The 26,151-nt window shown below is 41.5% G+C and overlaps 1 protein-coding gene across 1 annotated transcript in view; it reads right to left on the minus strand.

Moving 5' to 3' along the window:
- Nucleotides 1-234: 234 nt before the first annotated feature.
- The window catches only part of LOC138765055 (gametogenetin-binding protein 1-like), a 77,350-nt gene continuing 51,433 nt past the window's right edge, over nt 235-26,151 (minus strand). Inside the window, exon 5 of the mRNA XM_069941713.1 lies at nt 235-490. Coding sequence (XP_069797814.1) covers nt 459-490 — 32 coding nt within the window. The 3' untranslated portion in view covers nt 235-458. The remainder of the gene's footprint in view (nt 491-26,151) is intronic.

Below are 26,151 nucleotides of genomic sequence, written 5' to 3' on the forward strand. Positions count from 1 at the left end.
GTCCTGGTCAAGCGAGCTCACCACGTAGTAGTGACGAGTGTCGGTGGTGGTGATCTGTCACAGGTGCAACTTGACCTCAGCCTGTTTGAATCACAATTGTGACTATAATGTCCAGAACGTTGACAGCTTCAACGAAAGTACGTGAAAAGCTGCTTTGTCTGTCACTTTGGGGTCAAACTGCCAGGGTCCACCAATGTAGTGTGCGCGCTACAAAAAATGACACAGGCTCAAGAATTTGAAGTCAAAGACTGATTTATTACACTGGCAACTCTGTTTATATTCGTTCCCTGCTGCTGCTTATCGTAGTGACCTCACAGCAGCGCTGGCCTTGGATTGGTCGGCGATCCTGCCGTTGCTTGTTGTTTTCCCACCATGGAGGTCGTCACCTGGGAAGAGGGTCATTGGCCGCCACGGGGTCTGCGCAGTCACCGTGTTCGTCAGCTATCTTGTGTACCAGGTCACATCCAGGTTAGCGGGTTCCTACAAAACACTAATTTTATTTTTAATTCTTAAACTATAGTCTTAACTTTTAAACTATCTTTAACACTAAATCTATCACCAACTATGCGCAGGTGTACTAGTGTATGTGTGTGAGTGGGTGATAACCCAAAACAATGCAGTCCATGCCAAAAATCTGGAAAATTAATTCAAAGTTCAGTCTTTCAAATTCAGTGATGAAGCATAGGCCTTTGAAATTTGATGCCAGAATTAATGAGGAACTGATGGGAAGACTGGAGTTGTAGCTACTACAGGCTCATAAATTCTTCTTGCATGGCCTTTGAAGAAATGTCCATCCACACGAGCTGTGATCATAACACTCTTGGTCATTTTGTAGGCAAGATTCCAACTGGGCGACGTCCACGAAGGTTCCAAGACCCTGGCACCGGTCTCTCCAAGTGACCTTCACCGTTAGTCATAATCAAAATGAAGCACTTTGCTTCTAAAGACCCTCCTGGCACAGGCGAATCCTTCGAAAAGACCCAATCATTCACAGAATTCCACAAAATGGCTGGCCACAAGAGCTGCTTCAAAAACCTGCTTTCCCTTCAGCCGTCAGAATGGTTCTCCCTTAGCAAAATCGCTAAGTGTCTTTGCAAATATATCAAATCTGGAAAAGACTGTTTCAAGCCTTCTCTCAGTTCTTTCAATCTATTGAATTGTCGCTAGACTGTGAATTGTGTTGTGATGGTGCTTGGGTGAAATATTAAATGTTAACTGTGACCATTCAGTTCATCCTGTCTATACTAGCCTTTACAGTGATAATCCCATTTTACTAAAACGGGAGCCCGTAATAGGACGATGAGTCTGCTTACAGGAGGGATCTTGAAAATTTGGCTGAATGGTGCACCAACAACAACCTCACACTCAATGTCACCAAAACCAAGGAGCTGATTGTTGACTTCAGGAATGGAAAGCCAGAGGTGTATGATCCAGTAATCACTGGAGGATCAGAGTTGGAGAAAGTGAGCAAATTTAAGTTCTTGGGGTCACTATCTTGGAGAATCTTTCCTGGATGTTTGCAGTGGTTTGGCTTGGCATGGCATCAGAAACCCTGGCAAATTTAAAATCATTTGTGGTGGAAAGTGTGCTGACTAGCTGCACATTGGTCTGGAATGGGGACACCCATACCCCTGAGTGAAAAACCTTGCAAAAGGTAGTGGACACAACCCAGAACATCATCACTCACTATCGAGAAAATCTACAGGAAACTGTACCATCGAAAAGCAGCAGAAATCATCATGGATCCACATCGCTCATCACACGCTCTGTTCTCACTGTTACCATCAGGAAAGAGGTGTAGGTGCCACAAGACTCACACCACCAGGTTCAGGAACAGCTGTTACCCTTCCACCATCAGACTCCTCAACATCAAAGGCAATTTAAGGACTCTTACTTTTGCACTTTATTTACTTTGTGAACATTAAGTTCAGTATTTTTTTAACTATCAAGAAGTAGTAATTCTGCCACGCCTGCAGGAAAAAAAGAATCTCGGAGTTGTATGTGATGCCATGTATGTAGTCTGACAATAAATCTGAAATTTGAACAGGTCATAAGGAGAAACAAATCCATATTTCAGGCTTCTTGATGTGTCTTTCCAACTCTAATTACAGGCTATCCAGTTTGGCCCAACTAGGTCTTAGTGGTGTTCCCACATGGACATGTCTGTCCTTCACCTTATACCAAGACGAGTCCAAATGTTAACTTGAAGAACAACATATCATGTTCCTTCTGGACAGCCCTAAACCTAATAACATGAACATCAGTTTTTCGAATTTTATGTCACTCCCATCCCTGTCCACTGTTACCATCTATTCTTACTTTTCTCTCTAACTTCCCCTCCTTCCAAATGGTCTCTCACTCAACCGGTCTACCACTCCTGTCTTCTGTTCAATTCCTTATCACCTCTTCGCTCCTTCATCTATATGTGTAATGTCACCCCACAATTAAGGGTCTCCACCCAATAGGTTCACTGAGTTCCTCCAGCATCTCATTGTTTGCAAGGTTCCAGCATCCGCAGTTTTTGTGTTTCTCTCTTGCTGATGAATGAACCCACCAGTCCCCTTCCTTTTACCTCTTTAAGTAACTCAGGCAACATGATCCTTCTACTTTAATCATCGCGAGTTTACCAAGCTTCCTGTAAATCCGAAAATGTGGTGGTGATGCTCTTTGTCATAGTAAAAGCAGTTACACAAATTAGTATCAGCTATCAGAAGGTGTTGCAAGGATGAAGTCACCAAGGATTCAGGTTACAGCATTGCAATTGGTGGTATTTTAGTAATGGCTATGTGCCACATATTCAAATGAATGGGAATGTTCATGTATCTTGGGCCCCAAAAGTTGGCTGTTTAAGCTTTTGTCTCCCTCAACATCAAAAATGCATTGATATATTCAGTCAAGGGGAGAATATTGCAGGAAACTGTGTGGAGGCATTTTGCCAAATTTGCTTAGGTGAGGAAAGAATCTTGAAATTATTGTTCAAACTAGATGTGGTAGAACCTCTCTTAATACTGTTTGCATGTGTATGGCTGGCCCACCCCTTGCTGATTGTGTGCAAGGCTCCTCCCCCCCAATTCGCCAAAAAAGGCAACAATGCCATGACCCCTCCCCCAGAACAAGCTCGGGTCTCGGGTCAGCAACATGAGACGTGCCTTCTGTTTATGGTAACGAAAGCCTATCAGACAGGTAACTTCTATCTAGTCTGGAGTTATTGATAGCTCATCACTAGATTACCTAAAAGTGTTTGCTTTACAGGTCTTGTAAGCCCAGCTAAGAACAATAGCCAATCATATTTCAGCTTTTGCTTTGTAGAAGCATTAAATGAGTTCCAGTTCACTGTTGATCCATTGTTTAATTTATCTCACAGGATCAAGATTTAACCTCATCCTGAAACCTACTAAACAAGTTGAATCAGATTTCAAACTTCAGATTTACTGTCAGAGTGCATCACATTCAACCCTGAGATTCTTTTTCCTGCGGACGAGGCAGAATTACCACTTTTTAGCAGTGCAAAAAATAATGATTCAACTTACATATAAACAAATTAAGAAATGTAAACAAACTGAGCATTAAATCAATAAAAAGGAAGACAAGTAACCCTATCTTGAATCATACGGTAAAAATATGACAGGAAATTAATGAATGTATTGGAAAAAAAGTGGGTATTTCGCTAATAGCTCCATTTTGTCATAATGTATTGTGAGTAACATAATTCTAAACATATGGTTGCAAAAGGGTATACATTGTATAACGGACTTTTAGAAAGATGGTGTTTTGATGTCATTTGAACAAATGAGAAATACCTTTGGTGAACCTTATTGAACATTTTTATGTTTTCTTCAACTGAGAGCTTCTTGAAGGAAAGATGGGGACAGGCCTCGACTCCTCCAGGAGTTAGTGAAATGGATCAAATGCTTTGGATGGGTAATATGCCCTAGTTTATTACCAGAATGTATTTTGCTCTTCAGTTAGAAAGTGCTAAACCTGGTCTGCAGAGACAAAGGAAAAGTGAGAGTCTGACTTAGGTGTTGGAACACCAAAGCAAGCCTAGTCTGTATGGTGGATAGTGTAATGCGAGGTATATGGGTTGGTTCAATATTTTTTTACATCATCTGTATCTCATTCCACAGAAGTTGCACAAGTCTAAGCCAGAAATACCAGATCTGTGATTTAAGTGTGAACTAACACCCAACCCCAACCAACCAATTTTCCCCTGCAACCGCTGCAACCGTGTCTGCCTGTCCCGCTTCGGACTTGTCAGCCACAAACGAGCCTGCAGCTGACGTGGACATTTACCCCTTCCATAAATCTTAGTCCGCGAAGCCAAACCAAAGAAAAAAAAAGAGGAAGGAACAATCTTTCATTCAACTTGGTCATGTGTGAAGGTTAGATGATTTTGGCAAGAAAAGTATTAATAAGAATTACAAGGGTGACCTTTCCAGGTGATCCAGAACTTTATTTGTTAGATGACTTTATAGACATAAGTAATGATCTTACAGATTTTCAAATTTCATTTGTTAAAATTGTACTAGCAGAGGCTAAAAAGTGCATTACAATCACATGGATGTCGGATTTTCCAGTTACCTTGGCGAGTGGATAGCAGAGATGGATAGTTGTATATCATGGAAAAAAAAACATGCATTTTAAGGAACATATGATGCATTTATTAAAATATAGCAACCATATTTGAACTATATTGGTACCCAACTTTAATAATGCTGCTAAATTCAAAAGTGATCTCTCCCTGAAACTTGAGGTTAATCTAATCTGTGACCTCTGATGGTGTACAAAAAGGTATTTAATAAAAGTGGGGGGGGGGGAAACAGAAGGGGGTTTTTGTATGTATCTGGTTATTTTTGCTTTATACAAAATTATATATGCATAGATATTTTTATTGAAATGTTATAATTGTTAATTTTTTATGAAAAATAAAAAATAAAGTATTTTTAAAAAAATGTAAACAAGCACAGTGCAATACGGAGAGAGAGAAAAAAAATCAATAAAGTATAAATTGTAAAAGAGTCCTTAAATAAGTCCCTAATTGAGTTTTTCATTGAGGAGTCTGATGATGGAGGGATAGCAGCTGTGCCTGAACCAGATGGTGAAAATATACCAGTGCTGGGTGGTGGGGATCCTCAATGATTACTGCTGCTTTTCGACACCAGCATTCCCTGTAGATGTTCTTGATGGTGGGGATGGTTTTGCTAGCGATGTCCTGGGTGACCTTTTGGAGGGCTTTACGCTCAGGGGTATTGGTGTTCCCACACCAGACTATGATACAGCCAGTTGCCACACTTTCCACCAGACATTTGCAGAAATTTGCAAATTGTAATTAAGGCTCATGTAAAGCATAATTTTTTTTGTTTCTACTGTTTCAAAAGAAGTTAGACATTTGAATATTGTGGAGTGCAGTTTAAAAGCTATAGATGGGCAAACCTGATCACTTATATACGATTTTCAGAATTGCAGAATCATTGCAACTTGGAAGGTTGGTGCTCAGTCCATTGTTCTCTTCTTGTCAGATCTATTCCGTCATTCTTTCTCTATGACACTACAAAGCTTTCTCCCTCCGTTTCCATTTGTGAGCAACAATTGAATTGGTCTCTTGCTTATTCACGCAATAGATTCCAGATTATGGCAGATCACTGACTGGAGAAGTTTTTTTTTAACTGCATCTCTCTAATCTTTCTGTCAAGCATTTCAAATCTGTCTCCTCTAGTTCTCAATGAACATTTCACCACCTCATTTTACTCAGATCCATCATGAATTTGAACACAAGTGTAATAGAAATGGATTTGATCCAATGAATGAGGAAACCAAGAACTCCACTACACATTGGACATTGGCCACACATCCTAGTCGTTCACACATTTCATGTCTTAGTTATGCACAGTCATGACATCAGCTTGTTTTTATTGAAAGAGGAAATTTATGTTTGCTGTGGACATTAGCAAAATGAGTAGGATTATTTTAAAATCCATGTGCTTAAAGTGAACTAGAAGGTCAGATTCCTAGTGCTCAACTCATAAAACCTGCAGGTCTGCCCTCAGATTAATGGAGTTCATTTCACCTATAGAAGACGATATAGACTTGTTCCTCGACTTCAGCTCAGGATTTAATACGATAATTTCCCCAGATGCTGGTAAACAGTTGAAAAGCTGTCCTCACTGGGACTCAACATCGGGATTCTGGACTTCCTATGGAATGTCCACAGTCCATCTGAGTCGATAGCACAATATCTAGCACCATTCTGCTGAGCACTGGTGCGCTTCAGGGCTGTGTGCTCAGCTGCTCCTGTTCACACTAGTTTCCCACAACTGCATCGCGAGATCCCACTCCAACAGTGTCATGAAGTTTGCAGGTGACACAACAGTAACTGCAATGAGTTGCACTACAGCGAAGAGGTGGAAAATGTTGAGGTATGTTGCGAGAGTAACAACCTGAGTCTCAACGTGGGCAAGACGAAGAAGATAATCTTGGAATTCAGAAGGATCAGGAATGACCCTCCACTGCACATCAATAACTCTGTGGTGGAGAGAGTGGAGAGCACCAGGTTCCTTCACTTAACCTTAACCCTAACAGTGTGGTCCAGTTGCTGCAGAGAAGTGGATCAGAGGTCAATCCATAGGAACATAAAAATGGCAGAGAGGAATTCTGGAGTCTCCCTTCCCCCTCCCCACACCCCCCCCCCCCAATCGGTGTGATCTACCGGGATCATTGTCTGAAGAGGGCACACAAAATCATTGAGGACCCCTTGCACCCCAGCACACAATATCTTTCAGCTAGTCCCATTTGAAAGAGATACATGAGTATAAGAGCCAGCACCATCAGGCTGAGAAACAGCTTCTTCCCACGGGCAGTGAGGATGCTGAACGACCAAAGGAACTGCTCGCACTAACCATCCCAGACTCTCATATAGTCAAAGCAACATCTATTTATTTATTTATTTCTATAACACGAAAACTTGTCCTGCATATGTATTATCTGTCTGGATGTGTTATGTTTGGTTGTATCTCTGAATGTTTGGCACCCGAGGACCGGAGAACTTTGTCTCATCGGGTTGTCCTTGTGCAATCAGAAGATAATAAACATGAATTGACTTCACTTGACTTCACCTCCCCCGTTGAATTGTAATATCTGCCCAGACGTTGGATTCAGTGCTTCGGGAAGTTGTGAAGGGTGGAGTGGATATGGAGCATGCAGTGAGGAGGAGCCGAAGAACTGGAGAGAAACAAAATGACTGCAGATGCTGGAACCCTGACCAAACAATAAGCTGCTGGATGTTCTCATATTTCAGGCACCATCCATGGGTAGGAATGGTCAGTCAATATTTCGACTCATTTGGACTTGGCTCAATAAAGGGTTCTGACCTGAAACATTAATTGACCATTTCTACCTATGGAATGCTGCTTGACATGATGAGTTCTTCCAGTAACTCATTGTTTCCACAGAATTGGACGGAGCTAGGGGAAAGTAAAAGTAAAGGTTCCGTCGTTGTCAAGTAATACTCCATTTAGAATGTAACTCTTTAACTTCTGTCTATCTTAAGGCAGACAGACAGTTGCCACTCTGTCCAGTGCTCCTCACAGAAACCTACAACGGTCTCCCCTCCAAGTACTGATCTGTCCTAGTCCTGCTTAGCTTCCGAGATCAGACAAACTCAGGCGCATTCAGGCTATTAGGTGCTGCTCTCCTCCTGATGTTCTCTTTCTGCTGGGGACTTCTCCATTGTTTGTAACAAATGGGAAAAATATGCACGCACGTGCTCTCAACTACTTCCGTCACCGTTTGAAGTTAAACTCTGGCTTGTGCACCTCCTGCCAATTCAGATAGTCCCAAGTGCTGTGCTTTATTCTCTAGAGGTAATATAATGATGAATGGGAATGAGATGGAGTTCACTAATGGGTTCAAATGTTGAGAAACACTACAGAAGGTTCTTTCATATACCACTGAAGGAATAGCACAAGTACGATGCATGGTAAAATATTGATAGAAGGAAATCAATTGCCTTGATTCCACAATCTGAAAATCCAATCCCTTTGTACAAAATGCTCTTTGGGAATCCTCAAGAATAAGATTAATAGATTTTTATTATATATTAGTATCAGTGGTTAAAGTGGATAAACTGAATTGAAGTATTGGTCAGTCATTTAGTAATTGTTACCTGAAACAGGCTCAGAAACAGTCTACATCTTTTTTTTAAATGCAGGCCAAAATTGGAAATACAGTGAGAAAATAAAGCATAGTTCATTTGTAAGATACAAAACGCAACTAGCTCAGATTGTTCTTGCTCATTTTAAACCATAAAAGACTTTCTCAGTTTCAGGCAAATTCTCCTAATCATGTTTGACTCATGCATTTTCTTTGGTTCAGTTGTAATGTTTGCAAGGGTTGGTTTGAGTTTTATCTCAGCAGGAAGATAAACATTTATCAGCTGTTAAGATTGGACAAGGTAAATAGATTGACATGAATCATACTCAGGTAGATTATTCTCAGGTAACGTCGAAGATTAATAATTCAGTTGTTTGATTTGCTGGGTGGTGAAGAATTTGAAATGGTAAAATAGAATTAAGATAAAAATAAAACAGTTGTTAACGTCAACCTGTGCTGCAATAAAACCACAGCACGATCAATGATCGTACAACCATCTTTGTTGTATTACACTTGTACATAAAATGAGTAGACAGTGTCACTCATTCGCTGCACTGAGCTTTACTCAACTCATACAGTGTTTTAGTTCATCTTATATAGTCCTTTAGATGGGCACTACGTGCAGTTTTACATGTTTCTAGAAGCTGGTTGTTCTTTATCTTGCAGCTGGTTATTGTTTTTTTTGCATCTTAACCTTGTTTTGCAGCTGTATCAATTTTAGATATGCTAATCCTGCTCAGGTCTGGTCAAGCTAGTTTTGTCAGCTCACACCATGTGGCTTTGTTTCTAGTCATATCATGTGACCTGGTATTTATGCAACCTGGTATGTATTTCTTAATCATGGTTCCTCATCTGCAAGACTAGCAAATCTCCATTTGCCCAGACCCAACAGTAGAAACCCCTTCCCTTCTTTCAAACAGGTGTTCAAAACAAGCTATTTCTTTTCACGAGACTGTCTTCATTTTCAATTTTTAGTCTGGTTATCTGCACATTTTCTACTTAGGAATCTAAACATTGCTAAACGTATGGAAAGTATGATTTTGTGCAAGTATGAAGAGACTTCTCTGAAGATTATTGTCAGTGTTTCAGGTCAGAACCCTTCATCAAGTATCGTGACAAAAGGTTCTGATCCAAAATGCTGATAATCCTTGATCTCCCACTGATGTTGCACAACCCACTGAGTTCCTCCAGCAGATTGTTTTTTTTTGGTTGCTTGAAGCACTGAGGCAACCTGACATGGGCAAAACATCCTAACGAGGCCAAAACCTGCACCTACACATTTTATCATCATGTGCACCAGTCCTAGATCGAGCATTGATGAAGGGCTCCAACATGAAACCTCAACCATTCCTTATCTCTTACTGATGCTGCTTCACCCACAAGGTTCTTCTACCAGATTTTTTTTTGCTCCAGATTCTAGCATCTACAGCCTCTTGTAACTCTAGTTTAGATTCCATTAGGTTGCAGTTTGGTAACAAAGCTTCACTTACTCTTGTCACACAGAATACAATGTCATTATGGATCTTTAAAAATCGATTCGGAAATCCCTTGTATGTAGAATGCATCAGATGTCTCCCTGCGTGCAATGTTGGCGAAAAATGAATTAATTGGCATTTCTAATGTATCTCAAAGGGAACATATTATCACACCCGGCAGCATTTAAAATAAGTTTTAAAAAAATGATTCCCTGCCTAAGTATTACTGGGATCGTTCTCTGAAGGGGGCTCACAGAATTGTTGAAGGCCCCTTCCCCACAACCCACACACAGTATCTTTCAGGTACTCCAGCTGGCAAAGAAAGGAGAATCAGAGCCAGAATCACGAGGCTGAGAAACAGCTTCTGCCCATGAGCAGTTTGACTGCTGAATGACTGATGAACTGCTCATACAAACTCTCTGTGATTCAACAATTTATTTAATTTAATATTTGTGTATAAATACTATGCATATATACTGTTTGTCTGTCTGAGGTTAGGTCTGTTTGTGTTTGCAGTGTGCAGGTGGTTAAGAGAAATTTCAGGGAGAGTTGATTACCATGTTAAAGGGAACATAAGAAAACGAGTGGGGGATAGGACTGAGAGCAGATGTGGATTGAATGGGCTCTTTTTATGATAAAAAGAAAATGTGGGAAGCAGCATGTTTACACAACTATATCGCACATTTCATGCTACCAGTCAGAGATTAAATTTCCAGTCAATCAAGTTTCACTATCAGTGAATCTTAACCAGTCTTTAACCAGTCATTGGTCAACTAATATTTCCCCATCTCAAATGACTCTGTATAATTCATAAATCAGTTTATCAAATTCCTTCAAGGATCCTGCAAATACCCTAGACCTAGAGTATTTCCTCTCTTGCACCAACATATATCCTTGACTTTTGCAAGGATCAGTATAGTCCCTTGCAAGATACCTGGCTTCAAATCACAGCCTCTAAATTAATCCGCCATGTCTGGCAATTGTATTCTTGGAATGGTTCTTCATAAAATACTGTTCATCAAGCAGTCAGCCAGAGAGAACAGTCTTTGCTACCTTTCCATGACATAGCTGTTGTTATCACTTTTGATCCATTTGTCGAGTCAGCACAATGAAATTATCTGATTTTATCTGACCTGAACAGTTTCAGGTGAGATTTCCCACCTCCTTCCCACCCCAAACCCTCTGCTTGACCTGTCAAAGAAAACTATTTCAGCTAAAGCAATTGTCGTGGGCTCAGACGTGTCTGCAATTATTGTTGTACAGAAGCTAAGTGACTCATCTTTTCAATTAAACCTATACATCCTTTCAATGAAATCAAAGTATGCCCAAGGATCAAGGACATTAGAATGGATTCCTTAACACCACAAGGATATTGTAAGAAATCCAACAGTAACCCCTTGCAGGATGGCAATTTGATTCTTTATTGGGGTGATCAAAGGAAGATTAACTGTGGGTAACTGAAGTGATCACAGAGTTGCAGTAACAGCCAAAAAATCAATTAGTAAATATTTTATAATCCCTTTAAATCAGTGGTTTTCATCCTTTTTCTTTCCACTCACAGACCACTTTAAGGATTCCCTATCCCACCAGTGCTGTGACTAGTAAGGGATTGCTTCAGGTGGTCTGTGAGTGGGAAAGAAATAGTTTGAAAACTACTGTTTTAATTGTACATAATTGACTCGTTGTGTGCATGGTTTCATAATTCCGAAGGAAATGGGCCAATAACAATTTTTCTCAAGCAAAATATTTAATTAACAATTAGGTCTAGAGCAGTGATTCTTAACCTTCACTTCCCACTCACATACCACCTTAAGCAATTCCTTACTGATACAATGGATAAATATTGGAAGGAATTTGGTAAGATTAGAGAGGGATAGATACATACACACATTTTAAAACTGATCTTATTTGAAATACTAAGAATGCATATCCAGTAACATTGCAGAAACTTTGGAGAATGATATGCACATTTCACAAGTAGGTGCTAATTGAAATGACATCATGAAATGATGTTTGGAATTGGAGACAGGCTGGCTGGTTGGATAACTACAAGGCTTCTGATGTTTCTGCAAAGTGTTCACTGAAGAGTCACTCCTGGGTTTTGTTTACCTAAAACAACAGCTTAAACAAGAAGGATAACAGCCGTTCTCCAATTTATTCCTGGGATCTTGGGGTATGATTGCTGCTTCATGTTGCATGATTTCCATAAATGTGAATTTTTTGAAAATGTTGGCACTTCTGGCCCAGGAGCCTGTGCCACCCAAATGCCCCAATTAACCTACAACCTCATAGCTTTTGAAGGGTGGGAGGAAACTGGAACACTGGGAAGAAACCAACTCAGACACAGGGAGAATGTACAAACTCTTCACAGACAGGGTTGGATTTGAACCCAGGTCGCTGGCATGGTTATAGCGTTGCTCTAACCCCAGCGAAATGTCTGTCTGGAAATTGGTGCTTCTTTCTTCTGATTAGATGACCAGGCTATACAATGGTTGCGATCTCTTGTGTGTTTGAGAAAGTGGCAACCAAGAATGCCTGTCAATATTAAAAATCTAGGTAGCTCAAAATACTATCGTCATTCCTTTCATTCAGAACCAATGATCCTCAACATAGCTTGGGGGTCGGTCAAGTACATGCAAATATCTTCATCGCCCAACACCTGCTGTGTAAATCACTTGTGCCAGCTGTGAAGAGACATCTCAAAGTGCAAGATTCACTTTCAATAGAATTGGGGAGACCCCTTCCTCAAAGGCATTATCAATACAGTTCGCAAGATTCAGACCAGTGGAAAGAATGTAATTCCCAGATACAAGTCACTGTTTCAATTGATTGAAGTCTTGGAATAGTAACACTCCAAAATACATTTCTGGGGCTGACAAAAAGCACAATACTTCCCTTTTTGGACCTTGCACCATCACTAAAACTGGAAATTAGTCAGACATTCAGTACTAAAATATCAATTAGGTTGCCATAGAACCATAGAACAATACAGCACAGAAACAGGCCCTTCAAACCCATGTAAAACTATTTTTCTGCCTAGTTCCACTGACTAGCACCCCAACCATTGCCCTCCATACCCCTCCAATCCATATACATATCCAAATTCTTTTTAAAAATTAAAATTGAGCCTGCATTCATCCCTTCAGCTGGCAGCTCATTCCACACTCCCACCAATCTCTGTGCAAAGACGTTTCCCCCTAATGTTCCCTCTAAACCCTTCCCTTTCCACCCTTAACCCATTTCCTCTGGTTTGTATCTCACCTACCCTCAGTGGGAAAAATTCAACCAATATTTACTCTATCTAGACCCTTCATAATTTTTAATACCTCAATCAAATCTCCCCTCATTCTTTTACTCTTCAGGGAATAAAGTCCTAACCTGTTTAACCTTTCCCTGTAACTCAGTTGCTGAAGTCTGAGCAACATCCTAGTTAATCTTCTCTGCACTTTTTCAAATGTATTGATATCTTTCCTGTAGTCTGGTGACCAATCCTATATACAATACGCCAAAGTTGGCGTCACCAACGTCTTGTACAATTTTATCATAACATCCCAACTCCTATACTCAATACCTTGATTTATGAAGGCCAATATGCTAAATGCTCTCCTTACAACCCTATCTACCTGTGATACCACTTTCCGGGAATTATTCCCCAATCCCTCTGTTCTACCAGTTCTGTGGCTGTCACAAGATTAAATTCTAAAATGACGATGAAGAATTTAAAATAGCTGTAGATTTGTTCAGACATGTTGCTTATTCCACTGTCATGTTCATCGGGGTTATTGCGGCATGCCCAACTGCTGTCTAATTGACAATAAGGACTCAATATTCCAATGTAAAAATGACATGTCTAGCTGGCAATTTGACAGTGTGATACCAACCATTAGATAAATTTCTGGAGGCTATTTTGTTGACCCACTAAGTAGTTAATGATTCAGTGACATGTTTATACAAGCCTTGGATAAAAATAGTGCCTGTTGAAAGTGTTCAAGCTTTCTTTAAATTATTGATATGTATTCCCAAGATTGGGAAAATGGGACAAATTCAATGCCGCAAAGAAAATTCCTAATCAGTGTATCTTGCTGATTCAATCACAAAAAAACGCTCACCAGCAGCTGAGGTGTCTGAGGAGATTCGGTATGTCACCAAAGAATCTCATAAATTTCTACAGGAGAGCATTCTGGCTGATTGCGTCACTGCCTGGAATAGAAGCTCCAACTCTCAGGACAAGAATAAACTCCAGAGGGTTGTTAACTCTGCCTGTGACAGAGTTATGGATCCAGAGGACCCCAAAACCCAGCAGCGATAGATATTTACCAAGACAAATGGTTACTTAAACAAAAGTTGCTTTTAATGATCTTTAAACATGAAAACAGAACCACACTTTAACTTAACTAACCTAATTTAACCCCCCTTCTAATTCTAAACGCACATGTATGTCATGTGTGTGTAAGTTCAGAAAGGTTCTTTGATTCATAGTCCAATCTCACTCCTCACTCCTCCAAGTTCACTGGTTGCAGGTAATTCTTATACTGTGCACAGAATTTAACATCTATGAATTTCACCAGGCTTTGGTGCTTGAAAGGTGAATGGTTACCACTCAGGAAGGTTCTCGTCAGTTTTCAGAAAGAGACAAACTGATCCCTTTTAATCAGCCATGTCAGTGTCTCGCCGAAGAAACTTGCCCCATCAGGGTTTTCCAGATGATAACCTTTTTCTTTCAGGTCATCATAGAGTTCCTTTTTGTTTCTCTTATTTCAAGTGAAACATTAGGCAGCCAGTCCTCTCCTCTTGAATACAAGGGCTTTGACCAGGCTGAACTAAGCACTCAAAACCTGTCTTCAAAATTTTTTTTTCCACAATCTTTCCAGCTTGTCCTGTTCCAGTCCCAGCTGCTGCTGCTGAGCTCTAGCACTGCAGAACTGAATTCTCTCTCTCTCTCTCTCTCTTTCTCTCACTCTCTCTCTTTCTCTCTGAGAAAAGTCTGTTTTACTCTCTCTGCTTGCAAAACCGCATGACCCTCTTAGAACTGCATCCTCCACTCAGACAGACTGTGGGTCCAAACCTAATCCTCCAAGTTCTTTCATTTGTTGCTTTTCAAACAACAATCCATTAGTGAAGTCCCTTGGGCACTCCCCAAAGCTTTTGCAAAGGTTTTCGGAGCCGCCCAGTCTAGTTTGAGCAGAGCTCCGATATTTTAAATGAGAACTTTTTTGAAGTGTTTGTATGTGATCTACACTAAACAATACCTGCCACGCTTTATCTTCCAAAATTATATACAATACAAACACAACATAATCTGTCACAACAGGCACCAGTCTTCACTCCATTGAGGACATCTACATGAGGTGGTGTCTTAAAAAAGCAGCTTCTATCCTCAAACACCCACGTCGTCTAGGCCTTGCCCTTGTCACTTTGCTACCATCCAGGATAAAGGTACAGGAGCCTAAAGATGAGCACTCAATGGCACAAGGACAGCTTTTTCCCCACTGCCATCAGATTCCTGAATCATCAATGAACCAAAGACCCTACTTTACTTTTGGTGTACTTTTTTTAATATACTAATGTAGTAGGATGGTTATAATATGAATGTTTGCACCGTGATGCAGCCACAAAACACCCAATTTCATGACTTATTCATGACAATAACTCTTGATTCTGATCGATGCACAATCTGATCTACTGAACACCAATTTTCGCAGATAAAGTTAAGACTTTTTGTCATCATTGAAAACTTTTTTGAATTGATTTTATCATCCCACACAACAAAGTTTGTGTAGGCTTTCACCAGTTTATCTTAAATAACATATATAAAGCAGCTACAAGTGAGAAGTGAACTGTTTAAAGATTGATAATAGACTTCAGTTGAGCTTCACTGGTTTCTCTTCACTTAATGGCCTGCCTTCTTCCCAAGAGAATTGTGTACTTAAAAGCAATTGCTAATCTTTTTTTCAGTTTTCAGAGACTTTCAAAATCTAATTAACAAAGCCATTCATGTACATATGCATGCCCAAAGCCCGTATTTCTCCCAAACCCTTCCCCACCACAGCAAATACATTCCTAAAACTTATCTCAATCCCACTCATCATGGGGCACATGACCCCTAGCAAGACCTGTAAGGAAAAGAAAATCACAATGGGCACACCATTCAAAGAAAACACTAAGAAGAGTAATTGTTAATCTTGACATAATCAACAACTTAAAGGCTTCAACTGGACTCATTCTCAAGAAGTCAAATTTCTGTTGGAAAAGGGACATCTTCAGCTCTGTGATATGTGGTCTACAAGATACAATGCACCTGATAGAGAAAAATAATTCTCTAATACTTCTTAAACAAATAATCTTCAAGCCCTCACAAAAATAAATGAGCTAAATTCTAAAATATAAATGGAACGATTCTTTCTGACCAAGCAGCGACATTTAGGATTAATAATTGTATTGGAACCAGGGAAAGTGAGAAATTAAAGTAAGTTTTAAGTAGCAGAAAAAGGGGGAAGGACTAGAGAGAACAAAACAGTTGATAGATGATCAGATGAAGATCAGGAGAGACTGAATGACAAGCAGTGGTAGGTTTGCTGAAAAATGAAGCAACAATTGAGGAACTCCAGAGATCAAGTACAGAGGTGACACTATGAAATAACTTGAATTAAAGCACTATTAATGATAGTCCCCGGGTCACGAATGAGATCTGTTCCTAAGTTTGTCTTTAAGTTGAATTTAGCATCAGTTAGTCAAATTTCTTGAAGTGGGCTTCAAGAGATGTTTGCCAGAGCTTTTCTTGCATCAGATTTACAAGGATAGAGACATGGTACATTACCATGATCTGACTTAAAAGGTGGACGCACTCTATTTCCGTGAGCTGACAAATCACCAACAAATCGTAATATGTTTGTAAATACGAGTTGTCCATGAGTTGGACGTTCGTAACCCGGGGACTGCCTGTGTACTGTCATATACTCAACATAAGTACAATGCACTTAAATTCTTACTTGGTATGAAAATAGTATATAGTAGAAGTCCAAAAGTCCAGTTGCCTGAAATCCAGACCACCCAAGAATCCAGACTCTCGATTTAAAAAAAATTATCTAGGATTTGCTTGCTTCACCAACCCATTAGCCTGTGGGTGAGAAGCCGTGATATGGTGGTGCTGGGTTCCCAACAACTTGGCCAGCACCATCCAGAGTCCCGAAGTGAACTGTGTACCTCTATCGGAAGTCGTATGCTCCAAGACTCTGAACTTTGACAACCAGGTATTAATCAGTGCCCTGGTGCAGGTCTTGGTGGTTGTGTCAGCCAATGGGATCACCTCCACCCACCTCGTGGAGTGGTCGATCATGGTGAGGAGATATATCGCCCCATGGGAAACTGGCAGCAGCCCTACAATATTAATATGAATGTGGCTGAACCTATGTCGTGCTGGCTCAAATGTCTGGGGGGCTGCCTTGAATGTCTGGCAGAGCGTAAAGGTCTTGGTTCATTGACTGACCCGTTTCCGAAGGCCGTGGCAAACCTACTGACCACCATTTTAACAGAAGTCCTGATGCCTGGGTGCACAATGTTGTGCACAGCATCAAAGACCTGCCGCCTCTACAGAGCCAGCAAGATGGGACAAGGTTTGCCGGTGGAGACGTTGCAGAGGACCATCTGGTTACCCGGACCAATGGCAACATCCTCCAGCCTGAGGCCAGAAACTGCTGTTCTCTATGCTGGGATTTCAGGGTTCACCTGCTGTGCCCTGGTTAGGGCGGAAAAGTCTATTCCCAGGGACATGGCCTGGATGGACTCAATCACGGGGTGGGACAGTGCGTTGGACACCATATTCCTCTTACCCACGATGTGTTGGATGTCCGTGGTGAACTCAGACTTGTATGAGAGGTGTCATTGCTGTCTGGCCAACCAAGGGTCAGACACTTTGTGGAAGGCAACGGTTAACAGTTTATGGTCCATGAAGACCCTGAATTACCTGTCTTCCAAATAAAACCTGAATTTCCTGACTGGTAGGTACAACACCAATAGCTCCTAGGGTGTATTTGAGTTCGGATGGCTGGAGGTGCCTGCTAAAGAAGGCCAGTGGCTACCAGTGCCCCTTGATAAATTGCTCCAGTGTGCTTCCTATCGCTATGCTGGAGGTGTCTACTGGGAGAGCGGTTGGTGCCTCTGGTCTGGGATGTACCAGAAGGTTTGAATTGGCCAGTGCATCTTTGGCCTTCTGGAACACCTTCCAGGCCAATGGTAATGTCCCAGGTAATGCCATGAGCGTGAAAAGGGGGCACATGATGTGGGCTGCTGCTGGTACGAATAGGTGATAAAAGTGCATCATACCAGTGAATTCTTGCAACCCCTTCACTGTGCCGGGCTTGGTGAAATGGCGAATAGCTTCTACCTTTTTGGGCCTGTTGATTCGATGCCCCAGAAAGTCGATCGTTTCCAACTCAAACTGGCACTTAGCAGTATAGTTAGTCCAAATTCTTGCAGCTGGGCTCACAGTTGCCTTAGATGAGCCACGTGTTCTGTGTTGTTGCGGCTGGTGATGAGATTATGGGTCCAAATATATGAACTTGAAAGGGAGTTCCTGGCCCACCACATCAATCAGCCTGTGGAAGGTCTGGGCTGCATTCTTTGGACTTGAGGAATTGAAAGAGTCCAAAAGGGGTAATGATGGAAGTTTTAGGGATGTCATCGGGATGGACCGGGTTCAGGTGATAGCCCCTGATGAGGACGACTTTTGAAAACACCTGTGCCCTGTTTAAGTTAGCGGTAAAGTCTTGGATACGGGGCACTAGGTAGCTGGCGGGTATGGTGGCCTCATTGAAGCAGCGACAGTCACCACATGGCCTCTAACCTCCTGCTGTTTTCGGTACCATATGCAGGGGAGAGGCCCAGCAGCTGTTGGAACGCTGCACTATCCCCAGCTCTTCCATTTTTTAAAACTCCTCCTTGGCGAGGGTGAGCCTCACAGGAGGGAAGACAGCGCATCCTGGCATGGAGCGGGGGGCCCTCGGTGAGAATGTTGTGCCTTACTCCATGCTTCAGTTCCACGGAGAAAAACTGTGGTGCCATGATTGAAGGGAACTCCGCTGGGATCTGCGTAAATGCATTGTTGGACAAAGTAACGAGTTGAGCTGGGGGGCAGGTAACTCGGCTTCCCCCGGGGCATTGTTTGAAAAGTTCCAGTGTGCACCAAACAGCGCCCTTTAAGGACCACCAGCTGGCAGTGGGCTCACAGGAAGTCTGCTCCCAGGAATTGTTGTGTCATGGAGGGGGAGAGTGTGGGTGCCGAAAGTCCATACGGTGATGCTGTTTGCTGACCTCAGTGCTGGGCCCAGCTTGCTATACTGGGTGTCGTAGGCCAAGGGGTGGGGGGAGACACTTTTATTGGTGTCAACGAGGAAGGACTTTCCTGACAGAGAGTCCCACACGTAGAGGAGGCTGTCACGTTGGCCAACTGCCGCAGCCATTAACAACGATTGGCTATGGCGTTTCCCTGAAATGTGCAGGATGGGCGGCAACGACGGGCCCCCGCACCATATTGTTGGTGATGGAAGCAATGCTGTTGGGGGCTCCACTTTCCTCTTTGTTTGCTATGGCCTTGTTGTTGTCTGTGTGCGGAGCCTAGCGATCTGCTCCACTGAGGCGCCGTTTTCTTTCTTTGCTCTCCAGAGCACATCCACCCGGGTTGCGACTTTCCTGGGGTCGCTGAAGTCCTCACTGGTGAGCAAGAGTCGGACATCCTCAGGTAGCTAGTCCAAGAAAATCTACTCGAAGAGCAGGCAAGGCCTGTGTCCCTCAGCAATGGCGAGCATTCACTCATGAGAGCAGATGGGGCCCGGTCCCAGAAACCATCCATAAGGAACAATCGGGTGGTGCCCTCATGCTGTGAGAGCCCAAAGGTGACAGCATCTGCAGACTTTTTTTCTGTTGCTGGATTCAGCCCAGCATCGAATCACATATTTCAGCACCAATATTCTTTCTGGTTATGTTTCCATGAAGAAAATGCTTTCAGCTACATTAAAACCATATTGTTTAAAACAGTCAATTATGTAAAGGGATTGAAAGATTGAAAACCTGTGCAAGGGTCAGAAGGATAGAATTGCTAAGTGTGAGGTGGCTTAATTTATATTAATTTTGAAGATAAGTGAGTCATACATGTCAGATAAAGTATAGTGTACCACTAAAAATGTCCAACTGCAATTTAGTTGACAATATGAATTCAAAATGCCGTTATATGATTTAAAGAGTGGTAAGTTTGGGAAATGGAAAACATTTAAAAGCAGGAAGCTGCTTAGATGGTGGAAAGGATGTTCCTGTAAATGGAGGATGAAAGAAGGCTGATAAAGCAGAGGCAGTTGAGTGGAAGAAATAGTTTGGCTCTGCAAGATAAGATCAAACAGTTAAGGAGAGTTGGAAAGCTCACCAACCAGCAGTAAACAAATTACATAGCATTTAAGGAGGCAAATAAGAAAAGTACAAAACTATTATGGTGGAACAAACCCCATGAGTCTATAGCCAAATATTAGACTCATAAAATCCTTCAGCACAGAATCAGGCCCATAGGTTCAGCTGGTCCATGCTGAACAATAAGCCTTCTTGCTTCAACCTATTTCACCGTATCAGGCCTATACCCCTCCAAATCCCTCCCATCCATGTTTTATTTTTCCAAATATCTTTTAAAGGAAGCTAAGCTAATACAGCACCCCCCCTACTATGTCTGGCAGCGCGGTCCATATGGTCACCACCCTCTGAGTGAAAAACTGTTCATTCACATCCCTTCTAAATCCCACCACCCTCACCTTATAGTTATGTCCTCTCATCTTAGATTCTCTCTCTCTTGGAAAGAGACTATCACTATGTCTGTGGATTCCAATTATCTACGCCCCTCATGATTTTGTAGACCTCAATAAGACCCTCTCTCAACCTCCTTTGCTTTAAAATATAAAGGCCTAGTTTTTCCAATTTCTCACAATAAATCAATTTCCCTAATCCTGGCAACAACTTCATTCACCTCTTTAGAGTTCAGAGTACAAATTTATTGTCAGAATACATACATGGCATCACAAACAACCTTGAGATTCTTTATCCTGCGGGCCAAGCACAATTTCTACTCATCAGTATCTATAAACTGTACCCCTCCCAACTTTATAATATCCTTTCTATAGCTAAACAGCGAAAGCTGCACACAATATTCCAAGTGTGACCTCACCAATATCTTGTATAACTTCAACATGATTTCCCACTTGTATTCGATGCTCTGACTGATGAACGCAAGTGTACCAAATGCACTCTTTAATACTCTGTCTACTAGTCCTGCCATCTCAAAAGACCTATGTACCTGTATCCCTTGGTTTCTCTACTCCATAACACTCTTTAGGACAATACCATTAACAGAGTAAGTTTTGCCCCGTTCGATTTAAGCAATTGGAGTATCTCGCACTTCTCCGAGCTGAAGGGCATCTGTTGTTCCTTAGCCCAATTCCCCATCTGATCAAGAATAATATAAAATAATTATATATAAATATTTTAAATCGTTCACTCAGTTTCATTCATAGAGACCCAAGGTTACAGGATTCCCTTTATGAATCACACTGCTTTCAGGAAGATGCTATTTCCCAGACTGGCAGTCCTGATTTTGATGCTTTCGTACCTCTTTCCTGATGGTAGTGGGCTGAAGATACTGTGAGATGGATGATAGGGGTTTTCAATAATTTTGGAACCCTATTTAAGCAACACTCTTGATAAATGTGGTCAATGGAGGAAAGGTATCCCAATGATCTTCTCGGCCATTTTGATAATACTTTATATTGATTTCCACTCTGATGTTTTGTGGCTACCATACCACACAATGATGCAGCCAGACAGGACCACTCTCAATTGTGCTCATGTTAAAAGTTGTCAAGATGGGCACCAGAAGCCTTGCCCTCCTCAGCCTCCTTCGGAAGTGCACCTTCGTGACTCATGAGGAGGTGTTTTTGGACTAGGATAGGTCGTCTTTTATATGCGCACCAAGAAACACTGTGTTGTCAACTCTGTCAATGACAGAGCCATTGATGTGTTGTAGCGAGGTTGAGATCTTCAGCCTCCTGAAGTCCATAACCATCTCCTTTGACGTCCATGTTGAGACTCAGGTTGTTGTTCTTGCACAATTTGACAAGACTCCCAACTTTGGATTCATACCTCGTTCATGCCATAAATTTCACTCTCTAGGATTTCCATGTATTTTCAGTACATTCAGGTCTCTCCCTAATCCACACAGCTTCTCTCAAATGGGTTCCAGAACCAATTCTAATATGGTTTTGGCTAATTTCACAATTGTTGGGGCAAGTCTAAAATAATAATTAGTGATAAATTTAGCACATTGAATTTATTATAAATTAATTTTCTAAGCAACCAAATTCTACTCAGTGATTTTCTTGGCTCCCGTACAGAATATCGGCTGATGTGTAATGCATGGCTCAGCTAATCTTAAAGCTTTCTTAGGATGATACAAATAATTTTGGAATGAGAATAAAAAATCATGCTTTCCAATTGACCGATCTTTTTAAATTGAAGCTACTGTTTTACTGAACTTTGATTTTTTTTTTGGTCCCACGTGTGACTCTCTCAATTGAAATGTGGTCTTGGAGTCATAAAATCATTGGGTTGTGGAGCATAGACATGACCACTTCAGAAATCATGTCCACACTGACCTTTTTACCAATCTACACTAATCCCTTTGCCCACCATTATGACCTTGCCTCTTTAAGTGTCTGTCTGAATGACCTTTTACAAAGCAATTATATCTGATTCCATCGCCTCCTCGCAACAGATTCCAGATGTCAATGCTCTCTGTGTAAATAGAAACTTGCCCATCAGATGCCCATATAAGTCCTTTCTCTTAAATCTAGACTCTTTTGTTTCTGATTCCACTACCAGAGTATACACATCTATCTTATACACATCTATCAGGCCACCCCTCAATCGCCTTTGCTCCAGGGACACATCCTATCTTAAAATCTTCCAATCTGAGAATTGCTTTAATTTTTTCAAATCATGCAGGAGAATGGACCGATTCTGCTTATTGTTTCTTCCGAAGGCAAACCCTACAAACCAGGTAATAACCTGGTTACCCAGGTCAGGTTTTGTGTCTAAATTTCCATCTTAATAAATTTTAAATAATTATTGAATGGAGCAGCAGGTTTGAAGGTTCAGAATGCCCACTCCTGCGTCAATTTCACTGTTTGATTTGATTTAAGACAGGGATAATTACCTCAGACATAACATTTTTATTTTGGCCTTCCAAACAATAAATTGCTACTCAAGCAGTCAGTAATAGGTATCATTTAAGAAATAAAAGTGCTGGAGAAACTTAGCACGGCACGTAGCGTTCCTTATGTAGCAAAGATATGTTACCAACATTTTGGGTTTGAGCTCTTCATCAAAGGTATTGTTGCATTTAGTTGCTTTTTAGCACTATCCATAGCAAAGCCAAAGGACAAATTTGAAAAGATTTCTGCAGCTAGTTGTGCCCTTGTGACTAAGGCAGCTCAATTGGAAGAGTCTTCACAACAATGAGCTCTTGGCAGAATCTCTGAATGTAATCCACATACAAGGTCAGTTTAAAGTGCTGCGTTGAGTCACACTCACACAGCATAGGAACCGGCCAACCAGTATCCAGACTGACCAGTAGGCACCCATCCATACCCAAAGTCGCATAGTTAATTTTGTGGTTAACTGAATCAATCTTGTTCATTTTAATTTAAGATGATAATGTCCAAATTAGATGGTAATTGGTGCACAAAGCTACCAGCAACAGATTGGAATTTTGTTTGTGTGTGTGTGGTTTGCATTTTATTAAGGCTCTCTAAATCTCATAGGCAGAACTAAAAGTGCTTCCAAACAGAATGCTTTCAGAATTTCACTATTTTTTAAAATTGTCTTAGTAATTGTTTCTTTCAAATGTGGATTTCAAGTTAATTCTATTTGATTACCATCGTACTAGCAGTCAAAAAATTGTAAATGGCCCAATGATACATTGGTCAGATCTTGTAGATGTATCAGATTCTGACCAATGAGAACCCCAGGATATTGATGTTCTCAGTGCCACTGAATCCCGAGAAAATGGATATCTTCCCTTCTGCTAGAATTAGCCAATGCTTGGTACTTAATGGCTTTCCATTTTCTTGACACACATTTTGTTGTCCACTTCTTGCCACATGTGGGCATGGGTTGCTTCATTACCTGAGGAACTGCATATTAAGATGAACACCTAAGCAATTCATCAGGAAAGTCTGCAGACGCTGGGGTCAAGAGCGATACACAAATGTGCTGGAGAAACCATCCGGTCATGCAGCATCTTTGGGAAGTAAAGGGTAACACTCCCTTGATGGAGGGCTCAGGCCCAAAATATTTTAATTTTAATTTTTTTAAAAATGTAGACATACTTTACGGTACAAGCCCTTTCGGCCCATGGGCCCATGCTGCCCAATTACAAGGAATTGACCTACAATCCGGGGTACTTTATTGAAGGATGGGAGGAAACTGGAGATCCTGGAAAAAAAACCCATGCAGACACGGGGAAAATGTACAAAGTCCTCACAGACAGCGAAACCCATCCCCGATCGCTGGCGCTGCAACAGCGTTGCACAAACTGCAACGCTAACCATGGCGCCCTTTACTGGTTACCATTTACTTCTGATAGATGCTCCTGAGTTTCTCCACACATTTGTGTATTGAACAAATACGCAAGTAGCTCTTTTTTTTAACATAAGAAAGCTTACTGGTGAAGTGGATACTTCACAGTGGGTGTGGGCAGTTTGATCAACTGCCTTCTTAGCTCTTGGCATGTTTTTTTTAAATCTTTGAAATAATGCATTCAGGAAACTTTCATTAATGTTGAATGGTCCTGCCCACTGTGGTCAGCAATTCCAGTGCCTCCCTGGGTCATGTTGCCTGTCACTTCCAGCACTGGAGACCAGCTGTGCAATTACAATCAGTTGAGAAAGAATAATTAAGTGGGAAGGAGCAGACCTGCCCTTCATCAGTATTTGCAAATCAACAAATGAAGACAGTGAAGGATCTCTCTTCTCCACCAAAGGATCTGAATTTAAGTATTTTGGAAGTGAAGCCTATTTTTACATTCCTGCGACCCAACAACCCTCAACTACTCCCCTCTTGATCGTCTCTGCTGGTGTGACCTCCATTTGAATGTCACGTTAATCCCCAGTACTCATAACATTGGGACTCAAAGCTACCTTTCCCTTATCCATTCACCAAAAACATTAATCTTGATAGGAAGAATGCAAATCTTACATTGGCCTTTTCAAGGCCTTGAACTAGGCACGTCCTGCCCCAAGAATCCTGTCTCAGTCCTTGGTACCATACAACATCGCCATGTTGATTCTTCGGGTAGTGATGGTTAAGTTAGATGGTTAGTCAGGTTGTCCATTGCTCTTCTGCCCCAAGAGGGAGCTGCTCCATTGCCCTACTCTCCACACAGCCCTCACCCTCAAGTCATTGTGAGCGTAAATCCCTGCAAAAGGTAGAGGACACAGCCCAGGACATCACAGGCAAAACCCTCCCCACCATCGAAAACATCTACACGGAACGCTGTCGTCAGAGAGCAGCAGTGATCTTCAAGGATCCACATCACCGAGAAAGTGCTCTGTTCTCATTGCTGTCATCAGGAAAGACTCATGCCAGCAGCTGCCACCCTCTCCACCTTCAGACACCCCAACACCAAACTCAGTCAAGGGCTAATTTTGCATTTTTTTTTCTTCTCGCTGTATTGCACAATCTGTTTGCATGTGTATATTGAGCAGTTTTTTTTTGCACGACCAATAAGTGGATATTCTACCTCACCCACAGGAAAAAAAAGAATCTGTATGTGATGTCATGTATGTAGTCTGACAATAAAGCTGAAATCTGAAAGTTGCACCTGCCTCTCTGAGCATATGTTCTCTGAGCTGATTCTAGATGTCTGAAATAAAGAAGCTGCTGCATGACCTTTATGGATTTTACTTACAGCAGTGTGACCAAGTTAGGGACATCTTCTGTTTAACACAGCTAAAGCACACACACAAAACCATATGGAGGCATCCATCTTGAATCCAACCGAAGCTGCATCAAACAAGCCCATAACTCCCTCTAGTGGTCAGGAGGATCACTAGCATTCTATCATCGCAGTTGTGTGCCTGTTGGAGACAATATGATCCAGAGTTCAGGGCATCAGAGAAGGACAAATTGGGTTGCTGGGTTTACTCTGCAGAGAGGCATCATGGAGTCAAGAGAAGGAACACTCCTCACTATCTGCCAGCTTTGCATGCTGATATTTCCCTGTAAACAAAATTAACAATCCAGTAACATGTTAGGAGCTACTTTTGGAGAATCTGCTCTTAAAGCAGACAAAAGCAAACAATATGATGAACACCAAACATAATTTGACCAAGTTAATCATTGTAAATGATGCTGTTGTGGTCTGCAGAAATAAAAAAAATAAGCAAATAAGCAGATTGCATGCATTAATTGTGCAAAGGAATATCCGTTCACTACACTG

Source organism: Narcine bancroftii, chromosome 5 (genome assembly GCF_036971445.1).
Source record: "Narcine bancroftii isolate sNarBan1 chromosome 5, sNarBan1.hap1, whole genome shotgun sequence".
NCBI classification, from domain to species: domain Eukaryota; kingdom Metazoa; phylum Chordata; class Chondrichthyes; order Torpediniformes; family Narcinidae; genus Narcine; species Narcine bancroftii.